The 26,527-nt window shown below is 44.1% G+C and overlaps 1 protein-coding gene across 1 annotated transcript in view; it reads left to right on the top strand.

Moving 5' to 3' along the window:
• The window catches only part of PLCL2 (phospholipase C like 2), a 213,139-nt gene that overhangs the window by 109,658 nt on the left and 76,954 nt on the right, over positions 1–26,527 (top strand). Inside the window, exons 2-3 of the mRNA XM_060099474.1 lie at positions 3,852–6,338; positions 8,767–8,970. Coding sequence (XP_059955457.1) covers positions 3,852–6,338; positions 8,767–8,970 — 2,691 coding nt within the window. The remainder of the gene's footprint in view (positions 1–3,851; positions 6,339–8,766; positions 8,971–26,527) is intronic.

Here is a 26,527-nt window from a genome sequence, read left to right on the forward strand (position 1 = left end):
AGAAAATGGAAACAAATCAGTTTAGAAATAAAACAGGAATGCAGTAGGACCCAGCAGGCCATGCTGTCCCAGCAGGACATCAACTCCTGGGCCTTGATACCAGACTCCGACTCCTCAGACGGGTTTCCTCTTCTCTAGAAGGTGCTACAGTGGTTGCATCAGACTCAAGCACCTTGTTGCCGGCAAAGAAGTGAGGCACTTCATTTCAGGATGAGAATTTATGAAATTGCTCACGCCCATTTATGAACTGCTACCTCTGAAATACCCCAGATGGTCATTTTAGAGGCCAAAAGGTAGGGATGGACTTCTGTTAAATAAAGTAGGCAGTCTTGTTAGAAGTAGATATGTTTTTCCATTGGGTTCAATGTGGCTACTTCTGTATTTATTGTTAAATATAAGTTCTATAAACATTTTCGTTCTTCCTGAGTTTGCTGTGATGCAGAAAAGCTCGCTTAGCCTCTTGCTAGGTCATTGCTTTCACGAAATTATTCCTGATACAAAAATGTTATTCTGTAAATAAGCATTGGTTAAACATATAAATGAATCTTTAAGCTTCTGTCCCGTTCAAAATTTTATGATGCTTTATCTAGAATTCAGAATTTCAGGGTTGATATAGAGGTGGGTTCTTTTGGAAGCTGGTTTTCTTCCAGACTGGACGTAACTTTTGTGTTTCTTCTCTTGGTATTAAGAAGTGCTGATAGTGCAGCAGAAATGCACCAGTGGACCAAGTTTATCTACACGTTGTGGTTTCCACCACTAGGAAGCTTTAGGTGACGAGTACTTACAACATTAAGAGCTAGTTCTGAAACATCATCTGTACAGTTTTTTTTTTGTTTTTTTTTTTGCGGTACGCGGGCCTCTCACTGTTGTGGCCTCTCCCGTTGTGGAGCACAGGCTCCGGACGCGCAGGCTCAGCGGTCATGTCTCACGGGCCCAGCTGCTCCGCGGCATGTGGGATCTTCCCGGACCGGGGCACGAACCCGTATCCCCTGCATCGGCAGGGGGACTCTCAACCACTGCGCCACCAGGGAAGCCCCATCTGTACAGTTTTTAAAAGTATTTGGAGGCATCTCCATCTCAGCAGAAACTTACGTTTTTTTCCTTCTGGTTTTAGGTGATTAGTGCATGTAAGTTATACACATTAGTTTTCCTTTAGTTAAAATAAAAACTGTATGTGTAGCACATATAGTTTGATCACTTTTTAATTTTAAATTTAAACTAACTGACATTAAGACGCAACACAGAAAATAGATTCCAACTCTGCTGCCGACGGGCTGCTTAGCTTCTGCGAGTACATGATCACTGCTGGGCTAAAAAGTGAAGGCTAGGTGGAAATATGTAGGATGGGATAAAGATTCTGGGACAGAGTCAGGCAGGTTGGGGGCCTGGGTCTCCTGCTAAGGAAGCCCAGTTCTCCCTCCATCTGCCTTCCTCTTCCTTTCCTCTGGGCTGTGGGGGACCAGCTTGCCTTCACATCCACCTGTTGCTTCCAGCCAGTGATTCTGGTCCATCCAGTGATGAGGGCCAGTTCCTGCCTGCTCTGTTGGTCTCTAAGCAAGCACGCTTCTCTTTTGATGTTTTTAAATAGCTTTTTCTGCTAGCAGGGAAGGAGAGACAGACCTTTTCATTCAGGCCTCCATGTGCTGAAGTCCAATATTAATCAATATGTTGAGAATGACAGAATAAAAGATTACACTGTTGAGAAAATGCTGTGTATATATTTCAATGAATAAATGGATAAGCACCTCCATTTATCTTTGTGATTCCTTTTACTAGTGGCAGCTTTGAGATATAATTTATAAAAATTATAAAATTCCCTTAATTAGTATGCTGTCTTTATTAAAGGTAAATATGTATTTTTAAAGGTAAAGACAACACTCATTCTGAAAAATAGGAAATTCATGCATTTGTTTCATACCCTTATACATGGCTGATTACAAATTTAATTTCATGCCAACTTGCTTGGATAGACAATCTAAGTTTTAGGGATTGGAGCAGCTGTAGTATTCAATACAGTGTATCTTATAGATACCATTACCACAGCTTTAATGTATTTTGCACTTTACTGCTTGGAGGATACAATTATAAAGAAATACTCTGCCTTGTGGCTTTTATGTTTCATGTTGGCATTCAGATCACAAAAGCCTCTTTGGTTCATTTTGAAACTTTGAGGGAAATGATACCTGTATGATTTAAAGTTTAAGTTTAATTGCTTTCTGCAAATTGCTTTTGGAAGTATAGGTAGTCAAAAAGTAAAAGTAGTTTTAAATTTCAGACGCAGAGAATAGCATAATTACTTTTTAAATGTAGAGGTTTTATTCAAAATAGATTCTTTTGGGGACTTCCCTGGCAGTCCAGTGGTTAAGACTCCATACTTCCACTGCAGGGGACACGGGTTCGATCCCTGGTCAGGGAAGTAAGACCCCACATGCTGCGTGACATGGCCAGGAAAAAAAAAAAAAGATTCTCTCAGAGCAGGAAAGTTAAAATGCCTTTGTACAATATTTTGCATGCTCTTTTCTTTATTGAATGAAAGTCATATAATCCCAACCTCCATCTCTATTTCTTATTTATGAATATAATGACTTACTGAAAATTTACCACAACTTTCATATGCCTCCTGAAAGGCAGTGTCGAGTTTTAGGTTAAAATTTTGAAAGATGTTGTGAGGCCATTTGAGCAATTTTAAATAATAATAATAATAATAATAAAGGCATCTATACAGGGAAAGAACTTAAATGCACACATAAATGTGGCATCAGCTCCTTGAGGTGAGCGCCTGCTACATTATGCAGGAAAGTTGAGGAGTGCATTACTGGTGATGCAGACTGCTGTAGAAATAGACGTTGCCTGAAGTTTTTCACTTGATAGTGTTACTAGTCTGTTAACATTGGAAGGACTTGGGTGACTTGTTCTAAACATTCGCCTGGTGCATGGGAGCAGGTTTTAATAAATCCACCTCCAGAAGTTTAGAAACACCTCTAGCTAAAATCTGGGCCTCCCATCCAGACTTAATACAACGACAGAAGTAAAACCATATCTATTTGAAGTGTTTAGGACCATGACTAATCTAATATGAGGCACTGAAAAGCCAAGAATTGCCCCTGGAATTTCAGTTTCTACTCAGGTAACACATAATTTAATGGTTCATACTTAGTTTCCAGAAATAGCCCAGACAGCTTAGTGAGTCCAAGTGGTTTTAAACTTTGTTGTACATTCCCGTCACCTAGAGTGCTGCCTAAAATGGAAATTCCTGGGCACCACCCCCTGGAGAGCTGATTCCATGAGCCTAGGAATCTGCATTTTACCCAGGTAACCCAGGGGATTCTGAGGAAAGTGGTTTAGTGACAGCCTTTCAGGAAACACAGGTGTAGCAGGTGTATATCCAGCAGGGCATGCTTCGTGGGTGTATTACCGGTGCATTGTACAGGCCCCATACTCAGAAAGGCCGTGTAGCTGGCTTAACGCTCTTTCATGACCTTCTTAAAATTCGTAATTTCTGAATGAGGTTGTTCATTTTCCCCTGCATTTTCACTTTCCCCTGGGCCCTGCACATTGTGTGGCCAATTCTCTATGCGAGCTTTTATTATGTATTACTGGAATTGTGTTTCTTGATCCTCATGGGTTGCGATAATTCAATAATAATTTTTTTAACCTGTCTGTATTAGGCTGTAAATGCCAAGGCCACTTCTAAGTTTAGAAGTGAATGAGTATCACTCATTATAGAACATACAATTGGAAATCCTAAGAGTATGATTTTTTTCCCAAGGAAATTAAATTTTTATTCCTTGTCTTGAACACAGAAAGCTATGTTTGTGTTGTCCTAATACACTATGATTTTTTTCCCCTAGGATGGTACAAAACAGAAAAGAGAGCGGAAAAAGACGGTCTCCTTCAGCAGTATGCCCACGGAGAAAAAGATTAGCAGTGCAAGTGATTGTATCAATTCCATGGTGGAGGGTTCGGAACTCAAAAAGGTTCGCTCCAACTCTAGAATTTACCACAGGTATTTTTTACTGGATGCTGACATGCAGAGCCTGAGGTGGGAACCATCCAAGAAGGATTCTGAGAAAGCCAAGATTGATATTAAATCCATCAAGGAAGTGAGAACAGGAAAAAATACAGACATATTCCGCAGCAATGGCATTTCTGACCAGATATCTGAAGACTGTGCATTTTCAGTCATCTATGGAGAGAATTACGAGTCACTTGACTTGGTTGCCAACTCCGCAGATGTTGCGAACATCTGGGTCACGGGACTGCGGTACCTAATTTCTTATGGGAAACATACACTTGATATGTTAGAAAGTAGCCAAGACAACATGAGGACTTCTTGGGTTTCACAAATGTTTAGTGAAATTGATGTAGATAACTTGGGACATATAACTCTGTGCAACGCTGTGCAGTGTATCAGAAACCTCAATCCTGGTTTAAAAACGAGCAAAATTGAGCTTAAGTTCAAAGAATTGCACAAGTCCAAGGACAAAGCTGGTACTGAAGTCACAAAGGAGGAATTTGTTGAGGTTTTCCATGAGCTTTGTACTAGACCTGAAATTTATTTCCTTTTAGTTCAGTTCTCAAGCAATAAAGAATTCCTTGATACCAAGGACCTTATGATGTTTCTTGAGGCAGAGCAGGGTGTGGCACATATAAATGAGGAAATAAGCCTTGAAATTATTCACAAATATGAGCCATCCAAAGAGGGTCAGGAAAAGGGCTGGCTTTCCATAGACGGGTTCACTAATTACCTTGTGTCATCTGACTGTTATATATTTGATCCAGAGCATAAGAAGGTCTGTCAGGACATGAAGCAACCCTTGTCTCATTACTTTATAAACTCATCTCATAATACATACTTAATAGAGGATCAGTTCCGAGGTCCCTCTGATATCACAGGATACATCCGAGCTCTTAAAATGGGTTGCCGGAGTGTTGAACTGGATGTATGGGATGGGCCAGATAACGAACCTGTGATTTACACAGGCCACACCATGACCTCGCAGATCGTCTTCCGCAGCGTCATTGATATTATTAACAAGTATGCATTCTTTGCTTCAGAGTACCCTCTCATCCTGTGTTTGGAAAATCACTGTTCTATTAAACAACAGAAGGTCATGGTTCAACACATGAAGAAAATTTTAGGAGACAAGCTCTACACAACCTCACCCAGTGCTGAGGAATCTTACCTGCCATCCCCAGATATCCTGAAAGGGAAGATACTCATTAAGGCAAAGAAGCTGTCTTCCAGCTGCTCTGGAGTAGAGGGCGATGTTACCGATGAGGATGAAGGGGCGGAGATGTCTCAGAGGATGGGCAAGGAGAACGCAGAGCTGCCCAACCACGTGCCTGCCAAGCGCTTCCAGCTCTGCAAAGAGCTGTCCGAGCTGGTGAGCATCTGCAAGTCGGTGCAGTTCAAAGAGTTCCAGGTGTCCTTTCAGGCTCAGAAGTACTGGGAAGTCTGCTCATTCAACGAAGTGCTTGCCAGCAAATACGCCAACGAGAATGCAGGGGACTTTGTCAATTACAACAAGCGCTTTCTCGCCAGGGTTTTCCCCAGTCCCATGAGAATTGACTCCAGCAACATGAACCCTCAAGACTTTTGGAAATGTGGTTGTCAGATCGTGGCCATGAACTTTCAGACCCCGGGCCTGATGATGGACCTGAACATCGGCTGGTTTAGGCAGAACGGGAACTGCGGCTACGTGCTGCGGCCGGCCATCATGAGGGAGGAGGTCTCCTTCTTCAGCGCCAACACCAAAGACTCCGTCCCAGGAGTCTCACCCCAGCTCCTCCACATCAAGATCATCAGCGGGCAGAACTTCCCCAAACCCAAAGGATCGGGTGCTAAAGGCGACGTGGTGGACCCTTACGTCTACGTGGAGATCCACGGGATCCCCGCTGACTGCGCAGAACAGAGGACGAAAACAGTGCACCAGAACGGAGACGCTCCCATCTTCGACGAAAGCTTTGAGTTCCAGATCAACCTGCCCGAACTGGCCATGGTGCGCTTTGTGGTCCTGGACGATGACTACATCGGGGATGAGTTCATCGGCCAGTACACGATTCCCTTCGAGTGTCTGCAGACGGGCTACCGCCACGTGCCGCTGCAGTCGCTCACCGGCGAGGTCCTCGCCCACGCTTCTCTGTTCGTGCACGTGGCCATCACCAACCGGAGAGGAGGCGGGAAGCCTCACAAGAGGGGCCTCTCTGTGAGGAAAGGGAAGAAGTCCAGGGAATATGCGTCCCTGAGAACACTGTGGATTAAAACTGTGGACGAGGTCTTCAAGAATGCCCAGCCCCCGATTCGGGACGCCACCGACCTGAGGGAGAACATGCAGGTACGGCGCGGGGGCTCGTGTGCGCCTGCGCGCGGTGTATGCGTCTATTGGAGGGTTTCTTTAAACAGTCGTATTTCCGATCTTAAATACTTTGTAAATTTCCACCGTTTGTAAGAATGTTTAGCACCCACCTCTTTTTTTTTTTTTTTTATCATGTGAATTTCCAAAAACGGCAGCTGGTATTGAACACAGTCTGTGGGAATGAGACAGCCTTGCGGCTGAGTCCACACCCGTCCTGGTCCCTGTTAATCACTAGGGAACAGTCCCCCGTCTTCTCCAAAAGCGCACGTGGGAATCTCTGGTATTTCTGAATATTCCTTAGCTGGAACACACTGACGTCAAGCCCATCAAACTAGAGGGACACGTTCCGGTTCTTTCTTGTGGGGCCGTCATGCTGCGGGAATGGTGAGCCTGTAAACAGCCCGTGGGTTTATGTATTGAGTCTGCTCTTGACTCTGGAGCACAGCTAATCTAATTGTGTAAGTAAAGGACACGTGACACCTGTATTTATTAGATGTCTGGGATAATAATTACCTCTGAACCGCATAGTGGCGAAAAGCAATCAGTCAGGGTTAGGTATGTAATTAAGGATTGTCCACGTGTCTAGCGGGATACTGGGGCTACCAGTGATGCAGAACGAGGCTGCGAGGGCTACCTCACACACACACCTGCCCCAGCCCATCCCAGTGTGTGATGGATCACCGCTCAGTGTGTTTAAAAACAATAAAAAAAAACCCTATATATATATATATATATATATATATATATATATATATATATATATATATATACACACACATACACACACACACATACATGTATATATGTATATAATCTTTGTAACTATTATGAGCAGAATGCCAGCAGCAAGTAAAATTAAAAGACCTTCCCACAATGGAGACATTTTGTTTTATTTCTTGTCTCATAGTAAATATGGAGGGTGTCTCCCTATCTCTGAGGGTGCCATGGTTGGTGGATCTCAGCTCTGAGCAGGCCGCACATCCCTGCCCTACGGCAGCTGTCATGTGCATGAAGCCGAGCACTGTCCTTCCAGGGCCGCGTGTCTGTGCTGAACCCACACTGCAGTCGGCGCCGTGTGATGCCCTTGCCACACCCGGGCGGTCAGGCCAGGGAGCAGCAGGAAACAGCAGACTTTAGTTGGGGCTGGGCAGCAGATAATAAACAAATAGGACAACGGCAGGTGAAGAAGAATTAACTGGGGAGTGCGATGGTGTGACTGGGGGCCCCCCTTAGAGCTCTCAGTAAGGATTTATTGTTATGAGCAGTCAACATCCAAGTGATTTTGGACAAAATGATACACAGCTCGATGCCCATATTTAAAGCAATATTAATACAAAGAAAATGTTTAAATTTAAAACCAACGTGCTGCTCATTTCCAAGGACGGGGGTGTTTGAGAGCACTTGGAAGGCACAGGGCTTGGGGGGCCCAGATCCCTCCCCTCTGGCCACCATGCTCAGCCCAGGTCAGGACCCAGGTGTGCCTGGGGTGACTCATTTTTCGGTTGGAATGTACCTGTTTTGGCAGCACAGTGATTAAGAGCAGAGGCCTCATCCTCAGCAGACTTCAGGTAAAATCCTGACCCCTTCACCTGCTAGCTGTTTGACCTCAGACAAACAACAGAGACAGGCCACAGCTGAGGCTCGGCCTCAGCGTGGCTGGTTGAGAGGATCAGATGGGTCATGTATATTACTTGTGCCTTGCACACAGTGCTCAGAGAACACCAACTCATGGCTTTTTACAGTATGGAAGGGTTTCCTTTAATGGGGATTTTAATGGCACCTCTGGTGATTAGAAAAAAAGAGCATTGAGAGCAGGAGAAGCAGCGTGGAGACGGTCTAGGGGAAGGGAAGGCCGTGATACCGGGCAGGAAGGTCTCCCACCCGGCACATCTCCATGGAAACTGCAGCATCCTCCAAGTTCCTTTAGCTTTGGAACCAGCTGGTATGAACAGGTGAGAGAGACTCAAGTTTCTGTCTTGCAAATATTCCTCTTTTTTTTGGATGGCTGGCATATTTGATACTTATTTTAAGCCTGAATTTTTTTTTTCTGAACCTTTACCTTTTTGAATGCAGAAGCCATTTTTTTTGTTTGCTCGTAATTACATATCAGCATTAGCACTGCTGTGAACTTTGATCTGAAAAGTAGCTTTGCCCTTCGAAAGAATTTAACTTATTTGCCTTTTCCATACTTTTGATAAATTGGTATTACAAATATCTATAACTATGTTTACTTTGGAAAGTAGCCATTTTTCCCAGGATAAGATAATCATTAACCATGTCTGTCATAACACTGCTAGTAACTGTTGTACCAGGCAGTCCAAGGATAATCAAGTATATTGAGTGTAACATCCACGAGAAATTAAAACCCTGGTGAATTACAAAGCGCCTTCTTCTTTCCATTGAGCAGAATGCAGTGGTGTCCTTCAAGGAGCTGTGTGGCCTCTCCTCCGTAGCCAACCTCATGCAGTGCATGCTGGCGGTGTCTCCCCGCTTCCTGGGACCTGATAACACGCCCCTGGTGGTCCTGAATCTCAGCGAGCAGTATCCCACCATGGAGTTGCAGGGAATCGTGCCCGAGGTTCTGAAGAAGATCGTAACAACGTACGACATGGTGAGTGGCTCTTTGCACTTTTATGGAGCCCAGGGGAGAGAGGTGTCTTAGGACAGTACCCTGACATGCTTAGGAGCGCTTGCTGAGGTCTGCTTTCCTAGTTCATGCTTCCTTTACCTGTGCTGGAAAAGTTATTCCCCTGACCTTGCTGTATTTGAAAGACTTTAGTGTTTTGTTGTTGCTGTTTTGGAAAGCAGGATTCAGACAGCTTTTCAAGAATGTATCTGAATTGACTTCTAAAGCATACACTATTTTCCACATATACATGGGAGGGAATTTTTTTAACCTTTCCCTGCCATCAGCCATTGAGTCACTCATTTTTATTTTGTTTTCAAACTGGTAAAGGTGAGAAATTTAGTTTTTTTTTCCGAAAATACACTTTAAATACCATCAGAGGCAGGTGCTTCCACTACAGGACTCTATATTATGCAACGTTTTCCTTCCTTATAGCAGCTGCTCTGTGGCGCCTGTGATTGGTAATCAGCTTAGCGTTAATGAGGAATCCTCAGGACACCTAGAATATTGCATTTTTGCCCTTAAGGTCTATCTTGGGTTTTCCTAATCGCTTCCTGCTCTCGCTGTACTTTCTGATTTATCGTAACTCTGAGGGATGAGTTAGTGGGTGAACACTACCGTTTCAAGCTCGCAGTGTGGCTGAAGTTGTCAAAACGCCGGTGAGCGCCGCGGGTCCTCCCCTGCGGTAAGGGTTAAGGGTGGTGCTGGACCCTCCCCTCCCAGATGGGCGAGGCTGTCAGCCTGTACCGGCCGGGTGCTCAGAGGTAAGAGGCCTCACCCACCACCTCCTCCACATGAGAAGCAGGAGCTCAGACCACAAAACTCAAGGCTGCTTCTCAGGTAGCCTGCTGTGGTCTAAGACAAATCAGGAGTGGCACTGTAAACCTTACAGAAGTATATATTTTTTTACTATTCTGTAAGTTGACCTGAAAGCTGCAATTCAGAGGGGTTTATACAATTTCCAGGAAAAAAAAAAATGCTTTAGGTCAGCATTTCCCACAGTGTCTGCTGAGGAACCTTGGTTTCTTAGGATATTAATAAGTGTCACATGGGAGAAAGGGTTCCATGTTGAAATAATTTAGGGAAATACTGGTTTGAGCAAAATTAATCAGATGTCTTCACTGCGGGACTGTGTGGGGCCTTTTGCCTGCTGGCAGTGGCTTTCCAAAGGGTGATGGACATAGTATGCCCTATTTCACAAATTGTCTTGACCGTGGGGTACTATTTCCAAAAACAAAAGTTTGCAAGGATTTTTGTCCTTGATCTTCTTCACTTCTTGGCCTTGTTCACCCAAATCTTTGGGTGCATAAGATCTGGAAGTCCAAGTCAGAAGCGTGCAACATTGTTTTTTTCTTTTGCTCTCGTTCTTTCCCCCAGTTTTATTGAGAAATAATTGACACTCATGTATAAATTTAAGGCTTACAGCATGATGGTTTGATTTATGCATATTGTGAAATGATTACCACAGTGGGTTCAGCTGACATCCATCTTCTCATATAAAAAGAAGGAAGAAGAGAGGAAAGGAAAAAAAAATTCTTGTGATAAGAGGTCTTAGCATTTATTAAGTTTCCTGTGTATCCATCATCATGGTATATATTACTTTCCTAGGACTTATTTATCTTATAACTGGAAATGTCTACCTTTTGACCACCTTCCTTTAATTCTCACTGTTTGCACCCTTCACCTCTGGTAACCACAAATCTGATCTCTTTTTCTATGAGTTTGGTTTTTTGTTTTTGTTTTGTTTTGTTTTAGTTTCCACATATAAGTGGGTCATACAGTATTTGTCTTTCTCTGACTCATTTCACTTAGCATAATACCTTCAAGCTTCATCTGTGTTGTAGCAAATGGTAGGGTCTTCTCATCTTTTAATATATATATGGATATCTCACAACTTCTTTATCTATCCATAGACATTTAGGTTGTTTCCATATCTTGGCTATTGTAAATAATGCTGCTATGAACATGGGGGTGCATGTATCTTTTTGAGTTAGTGTTTTTATTACCTTAGGATATATTCCGAAAAGTGAATTGCTGGATCATATGGTAGTTCTGTTTTTAATTCTTTGAGGATCTCCCATGCTGTTTTCCCTAGAAGCTATACAAATTAACATTCCCACCAATAATAAGAGTGCAGTATTTTAAACAGCTTATCAGTTCATTACCTTAAGAAAAAGTGGTATTTGATCTTTTTCCTAAGTTCCAATGCAATAACCACACATTGTAGCAGGTGCTTGTTATTCCCTGCTCTTTCTAGCTTAGAGTTCACGGTGATGTAAGATAAATAAGGACCGAACACTGGACACTGCAGGCAAACTGCAGGGAGTGGCAGTCACCCTTCAGAAAGAAGGACGGCCAGGGGCAAATGTGTCTGTAAACATGGGTGGGGGGAGCACTGTGCTGGGTGCTGGAGGGGCCACAGGCATGAGCATAAGGGGTCCCTGTCCTCAGGGAGCCATCCAGTCTGCTAGGATGGCAGCTGGGGAACAAAACAAAGAAGCTTATGCTGAGATTCCTTTGGGGGGAAAAGATGGAAAGATAGGAAAAAGAGGTAAAATGGGAAAGTCTGAAGAGCTCGTGCATGCTGTGCCTCAGGCTACCTAGTTAGTTTTATGAGCAGAAGCCCAAAGAAGTAGCTGATATTTGTAAATGCTTTTTAAACTTAAGCCACAAATAAATCGTTAGACATTTTGCAGACCCACGTCATTGACCAACATCTAAGATGACTTACCGGCTCAGGTGTGTTACTGGTCACGCAGTGATATTTCTTCATGGTAACCTTTTTAACAGGACCTTTCTGAGAGTTGGATGTGGTGCCCCAGGGAGGTGTTAACCGGAAGGGTCGGTACCCAGGCGCTAGTCCAGGCTGAGCCCAGAGCAGGAGTGGGACCGTAGCTGGGTGGACACAGTGCCCACCATATCACTTCCCCCGCCCCTTCCTCTCCCTGGGCTGGCAGATGATAACATTTACTATGTAACTCTTATCTACATAAGAGTTTATAATTGTGTTGTTGTAGAAAATGACAAGACAGTTGGCTTGCTTAAATTTTTAAAGTTGTGAAATTAGTCTTACATAATGTCTGATTGACGTAGCTGGGCTGCATTATACCCCTAGCTTTATTGATTTGTTCTCTTTTGCATTCCACCTGCTAAACTAAGCTCTAAAGTACTTAAAATTAAATTCCACTTTTTATAATTTACATTTTAAAGATTGTCGTATTGCTACAGCAATATTATAGCTCTTGTAATATTTTATAGTCCATTTATTAGTGACTTGATTATTTCTCACCTTCTGACAATTAATTTATTAAAGCTAGCTAAAGAATAGATGAAATACTGATGGGAAATGTCATAAGGTCCTGGATAGCCTTTATTTTTGTAACGTTTGTTATATTGAGCTTAACCCAAAATTAGCCTTAGAAATAAGATCTTACTTCATTTCGTTGACTTCCCATTGATAGTTTGAAGACTCCAAATGAGAAGTAAGCGTAGTTTGAGAAATCCACCCCTCCCCCACAAAGTCCTGTGTTACTGCGAGTCTGCACTGCTGAAGTTGCCCTCCAGTGAGGACAGGATTGCGGTATCTCCTAAGAGTGTACAGATATGTATTTATGCTGTCAAGATTGTGACTATTTTTCTGTCTAAACTCTTATTAATAAACGAGTTGTAGCTGAAATATGCCAGTGTCTTTGTGAAAAAGAAGAGTGCAGGGAAGGAGCTGATTGTGGAAATGTAGGCACCATGTAAGCCGGTGTGGAGGCTAGGAAAGAGGGCCCACGCTCAGGGTGGGCTGCAGCCCCATTTGCCTGGGACAGGCCCTGCTTGTACACCTGTTGTCCCAGCATAATTATTAATCGTTCTCCCTTTAACCCTTAAAAGTGTCCCTGTTTAGATAATTAGTTGTGTGGTCACCCTGCCCCCGGCCCCTAGATTGTCCTAATAGCTCTTGTGATCCCACCAACAGACAGGTCTTCAGAGTGGCCCCAATTGTGGTTTTTTGCCCTATTTGTCATCCCTCCTTGGATCCCGGAAGTGGTGAGGTTTGAGGCTGGGACGTTGCTCAGGAAGGCGGGTGTCAAAGCCACTCGGGAGCAGAGAAAGAAAAACACAGACACCTTCTTAGATCAGGCAGATGGGGGAGAAATAGGGAGGGACTGGTCTGGAGAGTGGGAGTGACTGTGTGGTCACACAAGGGAGGCTTTTCCTCCCTGGAGGAGTTCGCAGTTTAGTGAAAGAGATGAAACATATCCAGAGATAGTGAGAGGATAGATGATAGATAGATGTGTTAAAATATGTAAACAGATTATTTGGATGTTCGTGGGAGAGAACGGTCAGTTTCAAGTTTAGGAATTAGGAAGACTTCAAGGAAACACTGGCCTCTGACCCTTAAGAGCGACTCAGATTTCAGCAGGTGAAGAAAAGGAGACTGTTGCAGGCTGAGTTCACAGGGTGAAACACTCTCAGAAATGGGAAGCACGTGTTCTAGGAAATTCAAGCGTGGACCGTGGGAGTTCTTGCACATTTTTGAGCAGCAAAGGGCCATGCTCAGAATTAAGATTATGGACTGTGGGAGGGTAGGGGTGAAAGAGAACTAAGAGGCCGCCTGCTGAGCGTCTTTATTTTGCAGATGAGAAAATGGAAACCTAGTGGTGCATCAAATTAATGGCACACCATTAATGGTTCTAATGGCAGGTTTAGAGCCTGACTAGTCTCTTTGTCCAGTTTTTGCCCTGCAGTCCAGATCAGGAAGATGAGCCATGTGTGGTGTGTAGATGACTGATGAATCTGCCCATAAAGGCCAGATAGCGCCAATCATCATGATCTGACGTTGTTCATGTGGGGCCCTTGAAGTCCCAGGTACCTTATTTCTGATTCTTGCTCCCCCACGAAGGTGGAGAAGAATTCATCTTGTGTACTTTGGCGTATGTTAAAAGGCAGATCCGATGAGCTTAAAATAAGGAAGACTGTATTCAACAGATTGAGTTCCACTCAGTGGAATCTGATTATAAGTACCTGAATATATCTTTTGTATTATTACTTCAGAAAACAGAAAATTTAAGTGTTTTACTTGAAACTGTGTGTCAGTGAACTTGAATGCATCCACTGTTGAGAATCAGATATCACACTTGAGCTCGTTCTCTCGTGTGTTTAAAGGCTGATTTGGAGAAGATAAGGATTATGTAACCTGAGTAAGAGATTCTGGTGAGTGAGTGGGTCCCCTCTCCGTAACACACAGTGCTCCTGGGATGATCCGCCGGGAGGGAGGCTTCAGGACCACATCTCCCCTCTCCCGTCATCATCATCTTTTTATACTAAAGTGGTTTTTACCACCCTTTTTAATATTGATGAAAGTAACGATTCAGCTCTCCAGCTATCTTTGCTTATTAGTTTCAGATTTACCGTCTGCTTTACGCTTAAATTTTAAAAAATGTTATGAGATCTATGCTAACAAATAGAGACCAAGATGTCAACATTCTTCCTTGACTGAGAGAAAACACTGGAAGTTTAAATATTTTGTGAAGTGTTACATAAAAAGAAAGTTCTCTTTAAAAGTTTTTCATTGGACTTTGAGGGCAGTATTCTCGGTGAAAGAAGCCAGACACAGAAAGACAAGCCCTGTGGGATTCCACTTAAATGAAGCATCTAAGATAGTCAGATTCATAAAATCAAAGACTAGACTGGGAGTTACCAGGCGCTGGAGATAGGACGTTATTACAGGCACGAAGTTTCAGTTAAGTGAGAGATGGAGGAGTTCTAGAGACCCGTGTACAGTAGCACCTTGTACCTCTACTCAACAGTAATGCATTGTACAGGTAAGCATTTGTTAAGAGGGGTAGATCTCATGTTAAGTGTCCTTAGCACATAAACATTTTTTAAAGAAAAAAAGTCTTCTTCCTTGGTTTTGCTACAATTTTTCTGCACTATGGAATATGCTTCAGTCATTGTAAGTAAATTGACGATGAAGTGACAGGGAATGAAAAGGAGAGAAGAGGAAAAAGGAAAGAAAAGGATGCCCAGCTCTGTCACATACACAGTGGCGGACTGTCGAGCAGCCGTAGCTGCTTGGAGATTACCCATGAATTCATTCTTGTCATTGCAGTTCCTTTGTCTCTGCTTTCTATCTGAAATTAATTTGTTTCCATCTTTTACAGCTTCACAAAAATCTTGATTTTAATTGCCTTCACACTTAATTAAGAAAGCACTCTCTGAGGAATCCGTTTATCCAGTAGAGAACAGTAGTTTTTAGTGTTTAAAAAAAAAAGAACAAGATGCTTTGTCTAGGAGCATGTTATTTGCTTGCTGTGAATATTTTTATATAAGTTACTGAATCGTCCCTTCTACTTCATGGCTTTAAATATTTATTAAATAAAACAAGGTCCTTTAAATAAAATATGTGAAGGGAAGGGTTTTTTTCTTACACAGATATGTTGGCAGTCGGCATGCAGCATCTCTGCTGTATGTTGTTGGTATGGGTTCCTGTATTTTCTCTGGCCACTGCTTAATGCAGGGAAGAGAGAAATCACACTTCATAATTGATGGAGTCTGCCCATCTGAACCAAGCAGAGATCATCTGTAATAAGGTTATTATTGATTCCCATCTCCTTTGTGGCTGCTTTTATCACTCTTCTGCCTCAGAACTTGACATTAAAAGCATCTTTTAATTGGAGGTGTCAACTCTCCCAATTTTTATAATTGTAGAAAAATAGACTATTATGCCTTGGGATAAGACTGAGCTACAAAGAGGGGGAAAATAGACAGATTAGGGAAAGGTGAATATACCCTGCTACAGGGGGAAAAGCAGAAACCCAAAGCCTCTAGTTTAATTCAGTGACAGGGGAGGTCCAGCCAATGACGTTTCCAAAATGGTTTCTCTGGCATCATCAAAACCATACAGCTGGGCTTCCCTGGTGGCGCAGTGGTTGAGAGTCCGCCTGCCGATGTAGGGGACACGTGTTCCTGCCCCGGTCTGGGAAGATCCCACATGCCGCGGAGCGGCTGGGTCTGTGAGCCATGGCCGATGAACCTGTGCATCTGGAGCCTGTGCTCCGCAACGGGAGAGGCCACAATGGTGAGAGGCCCGCGTACCGCAAAAAAAAAAAAAAAAACAAGCAAACAGAAAAAAAAACATACAGCTGACCCACTTCAGCGCGACTGCCAACCCCACGGGAAGGGAAAAGTAATGTTTAAAGGATGGAATGTGATGATGGTATCACTCGTATCATCAGATCAGATGTAGAGGCTGCCACTCAGCCACCAGAAGCAGGGAGATTGAGAAACTTAGGGGAGATGGTGCTTCATGGTGTGATATGGTGGTGGTTGCATGACTGTGTCTCTCATCCGCTTTTCATGTTTTACGTGTCTCCACAGAAACCATCGAGGGACACATGTAGAAGTATTCTTACACACACACACACACCGGCAGATACTAAGCAAGAACAGTTGCGAAACACACACCTGCAGACACTAAGCAAGAACAGTTACAAAACAGTAGCATTTTAGGGGCTGGCAATCCCCTTGAAAGAGCCTTCATCAGCGGCTGTTTTTTTACCAGTTAAATTTGATACCCAGCCCCAGACTCTCTGGGAGGACAGAGATGCAAACCTTAACAGAGTCCCACATGTTGTCAGATGGTGTCTTCAGACAAGAAGCGATAAAGTACGAAGCGAGCCACTGTACCATCTGATGCACCAACTGCAGATACTATTCTGCAGTTTGCAATTCCTGAGTAACTGCGGCGCTGTCCCACCGTACTGGTAAACGAGAAACGGGAACCTGCTCTTGGCATCACTTCAGCCCCTGAACCAAGCCACCTGGGGAGCGGTGATGGGGCTGTGGCTCGGGGCCATGTGTTTGGTGGGGTCTCTCACTGTTTGCTCTGTTAGAGCCTTTCTGTTGCTTCTGAAGGGGGCAGAACAAGATTGCTTATTTCTCAAACACTTTATTTCACTGAATCTGGTAGGAAATATATATGTAATATATCTGGAACCTAAAGCTCCAGAAAAGTTAGGGAACTTCCTTTTAAGCAGATGCATTATGCAGAAGAACACTACTACATTTTTGATAAAACTAAGATCGTTGAAGTGCTGTAGTCTTTTTTTCTTCCTGTGCAAGAGGAGAGGAATTGCTTCCCATGTTCCCATCAGATCCCACTTGAATGTGGGATTTTGCTCTTGTATTATTCCTTCAGTGTTTATTTTTGATATGTTCTCTTCTTGACTAGAAATAATTTATTTTGTTTCTTCAGTGGCTAAAGTTACCTCCTTAAGTTGTTTTCTGAGTTCTTCTTTCTGTCAAAGACCCACCAGGACAGTTTTTTCAATATTTATTTGGCTGCGCCGGATCTTTAGTTGCAGCGTGTGGGATCTTCCTTGTGGCATGTGGGATCTTTAGTTGTGGCATGCATGTGGGATCTAGTTCCCCGGTTAGGGATCGAACCCGAGCCCCCTGCATTGGGAGCATGGAGTCGTAGCCACTGGACCACTAGGGAAGTCCCCAGGACATCTTTTAAAAGTCTGTGTACATCTCTCAAATTCTGAGCGTCCTCTATCAGTAATAGACGTGGTTTTCTTGGTCAGTCGCCGCGTGCATCAGTGGCTGGTCCAAGCTGGGAAGAAGCGTTTGCCTTCCTTATCCTGGTTTGCTCGGTCAACTTCCTGTCCCCACTAGGCTTCGAATAAACAGAATGGGGCCGAGTGGAGACAGCAGTGCTGGCCGACTTCCAGTTTCTTCAGCCTGTTGTCACCTCATGCCTGTGGGGCAGAGACTGAGTTCAGACCACACACTCAGCCCAGATGGGGAAGGAAATGCAGCTTTCCCAGCTCTCTTAGGGGCAGGTGGGTGTCCCTCAATTGTAGTTCCCTTTCATAACCCTGGTCCATTGCCTTAATTCACATTATCCATTTTGGGTTGTGGTTGCTTGGCTCTTTAGGTAAAATGCTCAGTCTCTCAGACTTTCTCTCTTCCCTCAGCTCCTCTAACAGTGGCCACTAGCTGCCTGTAGAGGGTGCAGCTGCAGAAAGTCTCCTTTCTGTGTCCTTGCTAAAGAACGTCCCAAAGCTCACCACCGCCCACCCCAGTGCACCTTGGGGCTGGTGTGTGCAGCGCAGGGATTTCCTGGCTCCGTCCTTCGTCCTCAAGGCTCCAAGAGGCGGGCTCCCAACGTCCCCTCCACTGCCCCTTTCCTCCTCCTGTCCTAGGGCTGCAATCGCTTGGCCCCAGCCGTGGTCGGTGGAGGGGCATCTCCTCTGCACTAGGGGTGGTGCTCTGGGGCCTACATATGTTGTTCCTTGATATGTTAAAATAGTTTAGAAAAGAGTTTCTCCTTGACAGATCCTGACTTTCAACCTGTCATTTTGGTGGGAACCCAAATAAAAATCTAATCTGACCTTTAAAACCGAGAAGTGTCTTTGTTTTTACAAGATAGCTGCTTTTCACCCAGGCTCTGAAACTTACCCTTTGAGTAGGTGGAAAGCCCCAGGGCAAAATGATTTATAAACTATGGCAACATCTCTGGGAAAAAAAACAGCTTTACACTCTCCTCGTTACACCTCCCACTGCTGTCACCAGGCAGCTGGCAGCGTTTCCCTCCCCACGGCACTTCATCTCCTGGATTCCCAGAGAGACAAACTTCTGGAAATATCACCTAGAGAGAGACCTGGGTGCTAAGGCAGACTCAGAAGTCTGATGTGCCAGCTGTAAGAACTAGGGATTATGTAATGATCATCAAGAGAAATGGAGTCTGAATACTTTGACTAGTGTTGTTAAGTGAATAACATTCTTCTTAGAGCATCTTGGAAATGTGGCCTCCCTTTGGCATGTTGGGATTGATGAAGAATTTATGTTAAGCCTAGTAATTGCCAAGAGAGGGAAAAAAGGGGGGAAATAACTCTAGGGACATGTATCTCATGCATATAGTCTTGTAGCAATTGCAGTTTTCCAGAATCAGAATTTCTGATTTGCTATTGAAACATGCATCAAATACTCTTAATAACATATAGCCCTTTCTTGGGCTTCCCTGGTGGCGCAGTGGTTGAGAGTCTGCCTGCCGATGCAGGGGACACGGGTTCGTGCCCTGGTCCGGGAAGATCCCACATGCCATGGAGCGGCTGGGCCCGTGAGCCATGGCCGCTGAGCCTGCACGTCTGGAGCCTGTGCTCCGCAACGGGAGAGGCCGCAACAGTGAGAGGCCCACGTTCCGCAAAAAAAACCAAACAAACGAAACAAAGGACTGAGTTGGCTTTTGGTGTGTGATAATTTATGTGTCTTTAGCAGCTTGTGAGTTCCGAATCCTTTCAGATCCACAAAAGTGAAGACTGGCCGATCTAGAACCTGCCTTTCACGGCTCACTGATGCGTTCAGCCTGCTTCGCCCCTGGTGTCCGGGAGCCCTCTGGCTTGCTCTGACCTTGGACTCAGAGGGGAGCTGTGTCTCTCCTTGACCCTCTGACCTGTGCCGTTGGGACAGAGGGAGCTGTGCCAGCCTGTGCTGGCTGCTTTGAGAGATCATTGTGTTCCTTTCCCTCGTCGTAAGCTGTCCTGGGACAGAACCCTTGGAGCCCCCTACATATGGACTCTACTCTGAAACACCCAGCACTCGCTGGGCCGCACCCCACTGGAGGACCCAGGAAATGCACCTTCACTGTTTATCTTAGTTTTCCTAAGGTGGCAGTTTCTGACCAGATGGGGGAGTTGGGGGTGTGAAGCCCATGGTGATTCTTCGTCCAGCTCAGGACGGTGGCTGCCTTTGCCACCTGAGCCTGTGGCTGCCCCTGCTGCCAGCTCCATGTGGGATTCAGAACATTCTCCAGCCAGTTAAATGGGGATGTTTTGCCTGTGTGATTATTTTAGCAGTGCTGGCTACAACCAACCAGTAAGAATCACACACGTGAACCTTTTGTTTAGAAGTATTTTTCTTCTGTCAAAGATGCATCAAAAAGATGAATTGTTTAAATTTCGTTGTGTCCCATCATTGTCTGTATTCAGGTTGAAGTTTAGAAAGGATGTAAGTTGCAGTGATAACAGAATTTTATTGTTTAGTATCTCGATATTCTGATATCATTCCCTGACTTGGCAAATGCAAGATCCATTCACTGGAGCTTAACTTGATTTATTGACACCCATTCTTATATAGTTTAGAGAAGCAAATGCTTTTCCATTGAGAAAATCGGCAGCGTTGCAAATCCCATTCGGAGTTGAGTTGGAAAGATTGCAATTACTCAGATACCTCTAGAAAGTTGTTAGTGGTGGTACATAGATTGGTTTGTAAATGCAGTGATGAGTCTCCTCTGTTTTCATGGACACATAGTCTCTGGATGTGCAATCACATTTTAGAAGACAACTCTCTAAGAAATGGGATAGTTTGGATGGAATCTGCTCCATGAAAATGAAGCTATCAAAATAACCAGTTTATATGAAAGATCATATATTTTGGAATTTTTTTGAGTACTACATGTAATTGTTGACACTTACTTGGGCCACCTTCTGGCATCACTTCTTGGCAGTAGGATGTACTCATTTCTGACCTTTTTTCCTGTCTTTTATGTCCCCAGTCATGACCTGGAAGAAATTTTTTAAAGGTGGTTTTCCACAGTCTTTTGAATAATGAGGCGGTAGTGATTTTTCTCTGCAGCTTGATGTATTCCTGACAGTAATATTTGACCCTTTCTAAGCTTTAAGCATATATTTTGTTGATATGTTACGTTTGACCTCGGGTTTATAAGAGAAACAAAATTCAGCACTGCCTACGGATTCATTATTTCTAGTTTTGTGTAGTGGGAAGGGCTCACCCCCAGCCTCACCAAACCCCTCGAATCGGCACTTGTCTGGTGGTAACTCTCCACCATACACATTAACCGCTGTGCCAGTGGGGACCGCAGGAACTGTCACTTACTATTCTATTTTAACGGTTCCTGGTTTTCATTCTGTTCACTTATATTCCCCCAGATTGCTGGTAAATAATTAATGCCACTCACCCCACTAAAATAACCACCCTTGACGCCAGAAATCTGATTTTACTACCACATGAATTTATCAGGGATAAAAATAGCACTTAATAATGGTTTTTAAGTCTTTTCTAACTTGAGGCATTTAAAATTCTGAACCATAAGAAAATTACTCTCCCAGTCAACTCAGTGGGTGGACAGTATGATGTGTTAAGAGTTAAGTTTAACTCAACAAGCTTAATTATCAGTTAACTTAAAAATAACATGTTAAGTAGGTTAAAACATTTCTTTCCCTACTACGTTTAGTATTAGTCACATCTTTACGGCTAACTCTTATAGATTTTTATGTGCAGGTTTTATACAGGAAGTCCTTTATCTACTTATGGAAATCTTTAAGTATTTTCTTTGAAACCAATGTTGATTATTCTAGTTTGCTTTAAAATTATTATACTCCTATACCAGAGAGAGATTAAATGGAGTGATACCATCATTTATGTCATTATATGGCACAAAATAATTTTAGCTTTGAATAATCACTTATCTGGTGCCAAAAGCCAAAAAAAATAAAATAAAATCTGTCTTTGTGAATAGAGATAGCTTGAGTATTTAGCTAAATGTAACCAAGGTTGTAGTTACTCATTTTTAGCTGATTTCCTAAATCTAACCTCTAGCTATGTTATAAGTCCGTGAAAGTCTTTGACCAATGTTACAATTCTCTGTGACCAAATTTCTCCTTCGTTTACATATAACATATGTTTATGCTTTTAAGATACGAACTGTACTTGATTTTTCATGTCTGTTCTAAAATGTGCATGTAGCATGTCAAACTATATTCTCTGGAATACTTTTAGTCCAGTGTCACCAAGTGATGCATGGTGTGGCATTTTAGAGCAGGGTCGGGCAACGCTGGCCTGTGGGCCTGGCTGGCACCACCCATTTGTGTATGGGCTGCAAGCTTAAAATGGTATTTACATATTAAATGGTCGAAAAATAAAAATTCAGGACATGTAAAAATCATATGAAATGAAAGCCTCAGTGTCCATAAGGAAATTTTGTTAGAGCACGTTCATGACACTTTCGCTGTGTCTGCTTTCACATTGTGACAGCAGAGATGAGCGGTCGCCTAAAATATTTACTGTCCGCTCCTTCACAGGAAAAGTTTGCCAACCCCTCAAAAAGAGGATTAGGGGAAAAGCCCTTAGGGTATTTTGATGCACTGGTTTCCAGATTCACTTTGGCCAGCTTAAATCATGACTTTAAAGGTTTTCTTTCTTCTTCTTTTTTAAATAATGTACTCAATGCGTTTTGAATGTAGATCCATAGAACATCATTTTACTCTGTTACCCCAGTAGGAGGAGGGCACCTGAGTTCTGTCCTGGAAGAGGCGGTGGACCCCTGAAGAAGTAAAACTACTTGTTAGTGTTTGACGGTCAGAACTATAAACACCAGAGGCGGGAACTAGGAAAGGAAAGCCGGTGAAAATTCCGGTTTGCTTGCAGGGCCCATGAGGACAACGTGCTATTCCAGCAAAAAAATGGTGACAGTCAACCAGAATCTTGTGTTATAATACAGTAAAATTTGTAATTAACTTTAGTTCACATGTATTTAGCGAGATGTATAATCATGATTGCGCTGCTTGGTAATGAGGCAGGAAAAACGAGCCGTCTAAGGATTGAATTTAAGCAGTGCTCAGGTCAGGCATTTCTTGTTAGGGGAGGGGGAGGGTAGGGCAGAGAAAGGGGAATTGGGTGGAGCCGGTGGGCAGGCTCTGCATCTCTTCTGAAAACCCCTAGTTTCCTCTCACCCTCCCCTAAGGTGGGGAGGACGACTTTCTCTAGAATTACAAAATCCAGGCAGTGCTAACCACATTCTATTTAAAGCTCTCTCCACCTCCACCTGGAGGTGAAGCCCAAACCCAGACCCTCTCCCACGGTTGCTGGGGGTAGGGTTGGAGGGTCACACACCCTGCTGTTCTTCATGCTCTTTGCTGCTTTCTTACACTCATCACAACCTGTAATTCTGCATTCATTGGTTTGATTCCTTTTCTTAAGGCACCTCTCTCTCTCCCCCCCAGATCTGAGCCCCCGGGGTGGCTGCGACCCTGTGTGTCCTCATCACTGCATTCTCATGACAGAGCCTGCCACAGGGCAGGCACTCAAAATATATTTATGAACGAATGCGTGAATGAATGAATGAGTGAAAGAAAACGCCCTTGATCTAGAGGACACAGATATCAGGTGTCCTTCCCGCCTTACCTCTATGTCCCTGAGTACCTGCATTTCCCTGAACTTGGCTCATTTACACGTGCACGGAAAGCCTTTCTTGGGAGGGTTAGGTTTGGGGCTGGCGACGGCTGGAGGGTGGAGTGGCTGTCCTTCCAGTCTCAGTACCAGAGGGTCTCACCGTCTCCGTCCTAAGGCGGTGAGGGGCACCTGTGCCGGTCCAGGAAGAGGAGGTTCCTGGACAGCTCCAGCTGCCTGTGGGAAGGGCAGGGCCTGAGGCGGGAGGCCAAGCCTGGGACAGCTGGGAGGGAGGAAGGCACGAGCGTCTCAGGTCCCCAGACCATTGACCTCTTATTCAGGTCCTCAGTCTCCCCTGCCCTTTACCAGAGGATTCTTTGCCCTGTCTGCAATGCCCTACTCTTAAAGATTCGTGGGTCCTAAGGAGGACACACCCCCAGGGTTGAGGAATGGAGGGGAGAGGAGGCCAGACAGGAGAGCCGCTTGATTCAGCAAAGGCCGCTGAGATGGGAACATGGCTCATATACGAAGAGCGTTTCATGCTTTGCCAAAGCATGCTCAGAAGTTGAGTGCCACATGAGCTAGTAGGTGAGCATGGGCTCCTGGTGGGCCAAACGAGAAGTCCCTGAATGCCAGACAGCCACCATCCCTCAGTTGTCACACCCTTCATCCCAACGCTCGCTGGCCCTGTTGGGTACCACACTGCTGTGCTCCCGGGGAAGGAAACCCGGACCCCGCACGCAGTATCCGCGGGCTGTGGGTCCACCTTGGCTAGTCTTTGTCCTGGTCCTTCTCTCACCTGCATCGTGAGCTGACTCCCAGGGCACAGGAGATGTGCCCTGGTGTGTTCTGCCAAGGACACATCTCCGTGAGTGCAGTTGTGAGTTCACACAGCCCGGGGCAGGTGGGCATGGGTGTGAACACGTGTGTACAATATCGTTCTTGCACAGAGACTAGCAATTGGGGGAGGAAGGGGGACCCTGCCTGCACCCTGGAAGTAGGTGAGTGGGGTCTTGGGGGATGGTGGTGCCAGCAAAGAACATGAGCCCTGAGCATGAGAAGTCCCTGCTCTGGTGCTCACTCTGTGACCCGGGCACGTCACTTCTTCATCTGTAGAACGGGCAGGGTCTCACCACCTCGGAGGGGGTGAGATCACATGTAAGTAGCCCAGGGCATAGGAAATTCTCAATGCACGGTACTCATTATCAGGTCAGTATGAGTTCAAAGGCTAGAAACAAGCAGCTCTTGATGCTAAGACTTCTCTGTGTGTATATCTTAGCATCACTCGAACTTCACAGCAGCAGCTTTGCTGTATATGGAGACGTGGTTACTCCATTTCATAAAGGCAGGTTTAAAATTGCAAAGTGAAAAGCAGAAGGTTAGGTTTCCCACCACCTTGCGTGGGGAGTTGCCTCTCTACTCAGAAAGGGGAAGATGCAGGAGGCTGTGAGTTCTGTGGCTGACACCAGAAAGGCCGTAAATACTGTAGTAGCTGGTCAAGTGGTTCTTGCCCCACTCCTAGCTCTGCTGTTCCAGAGTACTGCAGACTCTTTACTGGGCTCAAAAGTAATGCTCTTCATTATAGGGAAGTCTCCAATTGCTTTCCTCTGTTAACTAACATCTAGACTTAGCTATCACAGACCTGAGAGAAACTAATGACACCTTACAGTAAGACTATGATTGAATTACCGTCTGTTAATTAGGAGTTTCTAAATCACCTTGATCCCCTTGGAGAAAAACCTTGATATAAGTAGATGGTAATAAAAGTGGAACTATGTTTAATTCAAACTGTATCTTTTGAAATTTAATTAATTTCGTAATAATAGTTTTATTTATTTTTATTTATTTTTTAAAAACAATTTTTGGCTGCACCCTGAGGCATGTGGGATCTTAGTTCCCTGAGCAGGGATCAAACCCACGCCCCCTGCATTGAAAGGCAGAGTCTTAACCACTGGACCACCAGGGCAGCCCCTCATAATAATAGTTTTAAATGAGCATGTCCTTGGTCTCTTGAAAGAGTTATGGAGCATCCAGAAGTTCCTAATACAGTCTCCGCAAGTAGCTCTCTCACTGAGTAGTTGGCTTTAATGAGCTTGAGTTCCCCTTTTCTCCTGCAGGGATGACTTACGCCAGGTTTTAATCCAGTCTCATCAGTTCTTTGGAGACACTCCCCTCCATCAAAGATGTAGCCTCTGCACTCACATTCTTTAAAACTTTGAAGACTGAGGAAGTCATAGTGGTGCCCTGGCCCTCCTTTCCCTCTTCCCAGACATTTACTGGAAGCAGAAACAAGTGGCCGGCTGTAGACTGCATCCCCACTGGACACCCTGGCTGCCTCCCGGCCTCGTGGAAAGCTCCTTTCCCAGCTGCTGAGCCCCTCCCATACTCATATCCTTTCCTGCTGTCATGGCCACAGAGGGTATTTGAGCACAAGGTGCACTTAAATTTCATGCTGAGATGGTACGAGGGTGTCCCGTAAGCACATCGCTACTATAGTTGAGATAATCGGAGAAGTGTTTTACAGCATTGAGAGGCTGCCTGTGACCACGGGCCCCGGGGAGGATGGGGTATGCGTGCACCCGTGAGGTCACCGTGGTGCAAAATGATTCATCATGTGCTATAAAGTAGCCTGTTTAGCATGAGAATGTGGACTAAGGCTTCCCACAGTAATCATGTGCAAAATGACATGTAACATCCCGAGTTCTTCCCTAAGGAAACTTCTGATTATGTGAGGTTGGTCATAAAATGGAGAAATAAGAGGGTTATTTTCATTTGAGTGCATGTGAACTTACTATATACAAGCTCTCTACACAGAAAAAAGCACAGCGTGATGTGAAGTGGTATGAGTTATTATACAGTTTTTCTGAATAGTTTTATAGTTGCGTTGGAATTCCTTTTTAGGGTAGTTTGGGTTCTGTTTTGTTGCTCAGTTTTCAACAGTTTTTGTTTTCTCTGAGTATCGTATCATACAGCAGCAGAAGCAGTACAAGATCAAAACCAAAATTCTTTTCAACTTGTTGACATTCTGTGTACTTCTGAAACTAAAACTATGCAGAAAATTTAAAACTGCCAACAATTTACGGTAGAATAAACATTTAAAATCTGTACATTGAGTTCGTGACTAATCTCTTGGTTTATTGGAACTCCCAGCTTTTCCAGAGCCCTTTTCTATTTTCCCTGTGCTATTCTGCACTACCGAGCTTCACCAGCCCTGACCTATTTAAATATATTTGGCAACATGGAGACTTCTAGTAATCTAAGTCTCAATTAATCTAGAAATATGAGTGAATTCCTTTCACGTAAAGGTTTGGTTGTGGCTTTATAGTTTATTAACTTATCTGCATAAAATAAAAATTTCTTA

This window comes from Mesoplodon densirostris, chromosome 5, assembly GCF_025265405.1.
Source record: "Mesoplodon densirostris isolate mMesDen1 chromosome 5, mMesDen1 primary haplotype, whole genome shotgun sequence".
Taxonomy (NCBI): domain Eukaryota; kingdom Metazoa; phylum Chordata; class Mammalia; order Artiodactyla; family Ziphiidae; genus Mesoplodon; species Mesoplodon densirostris.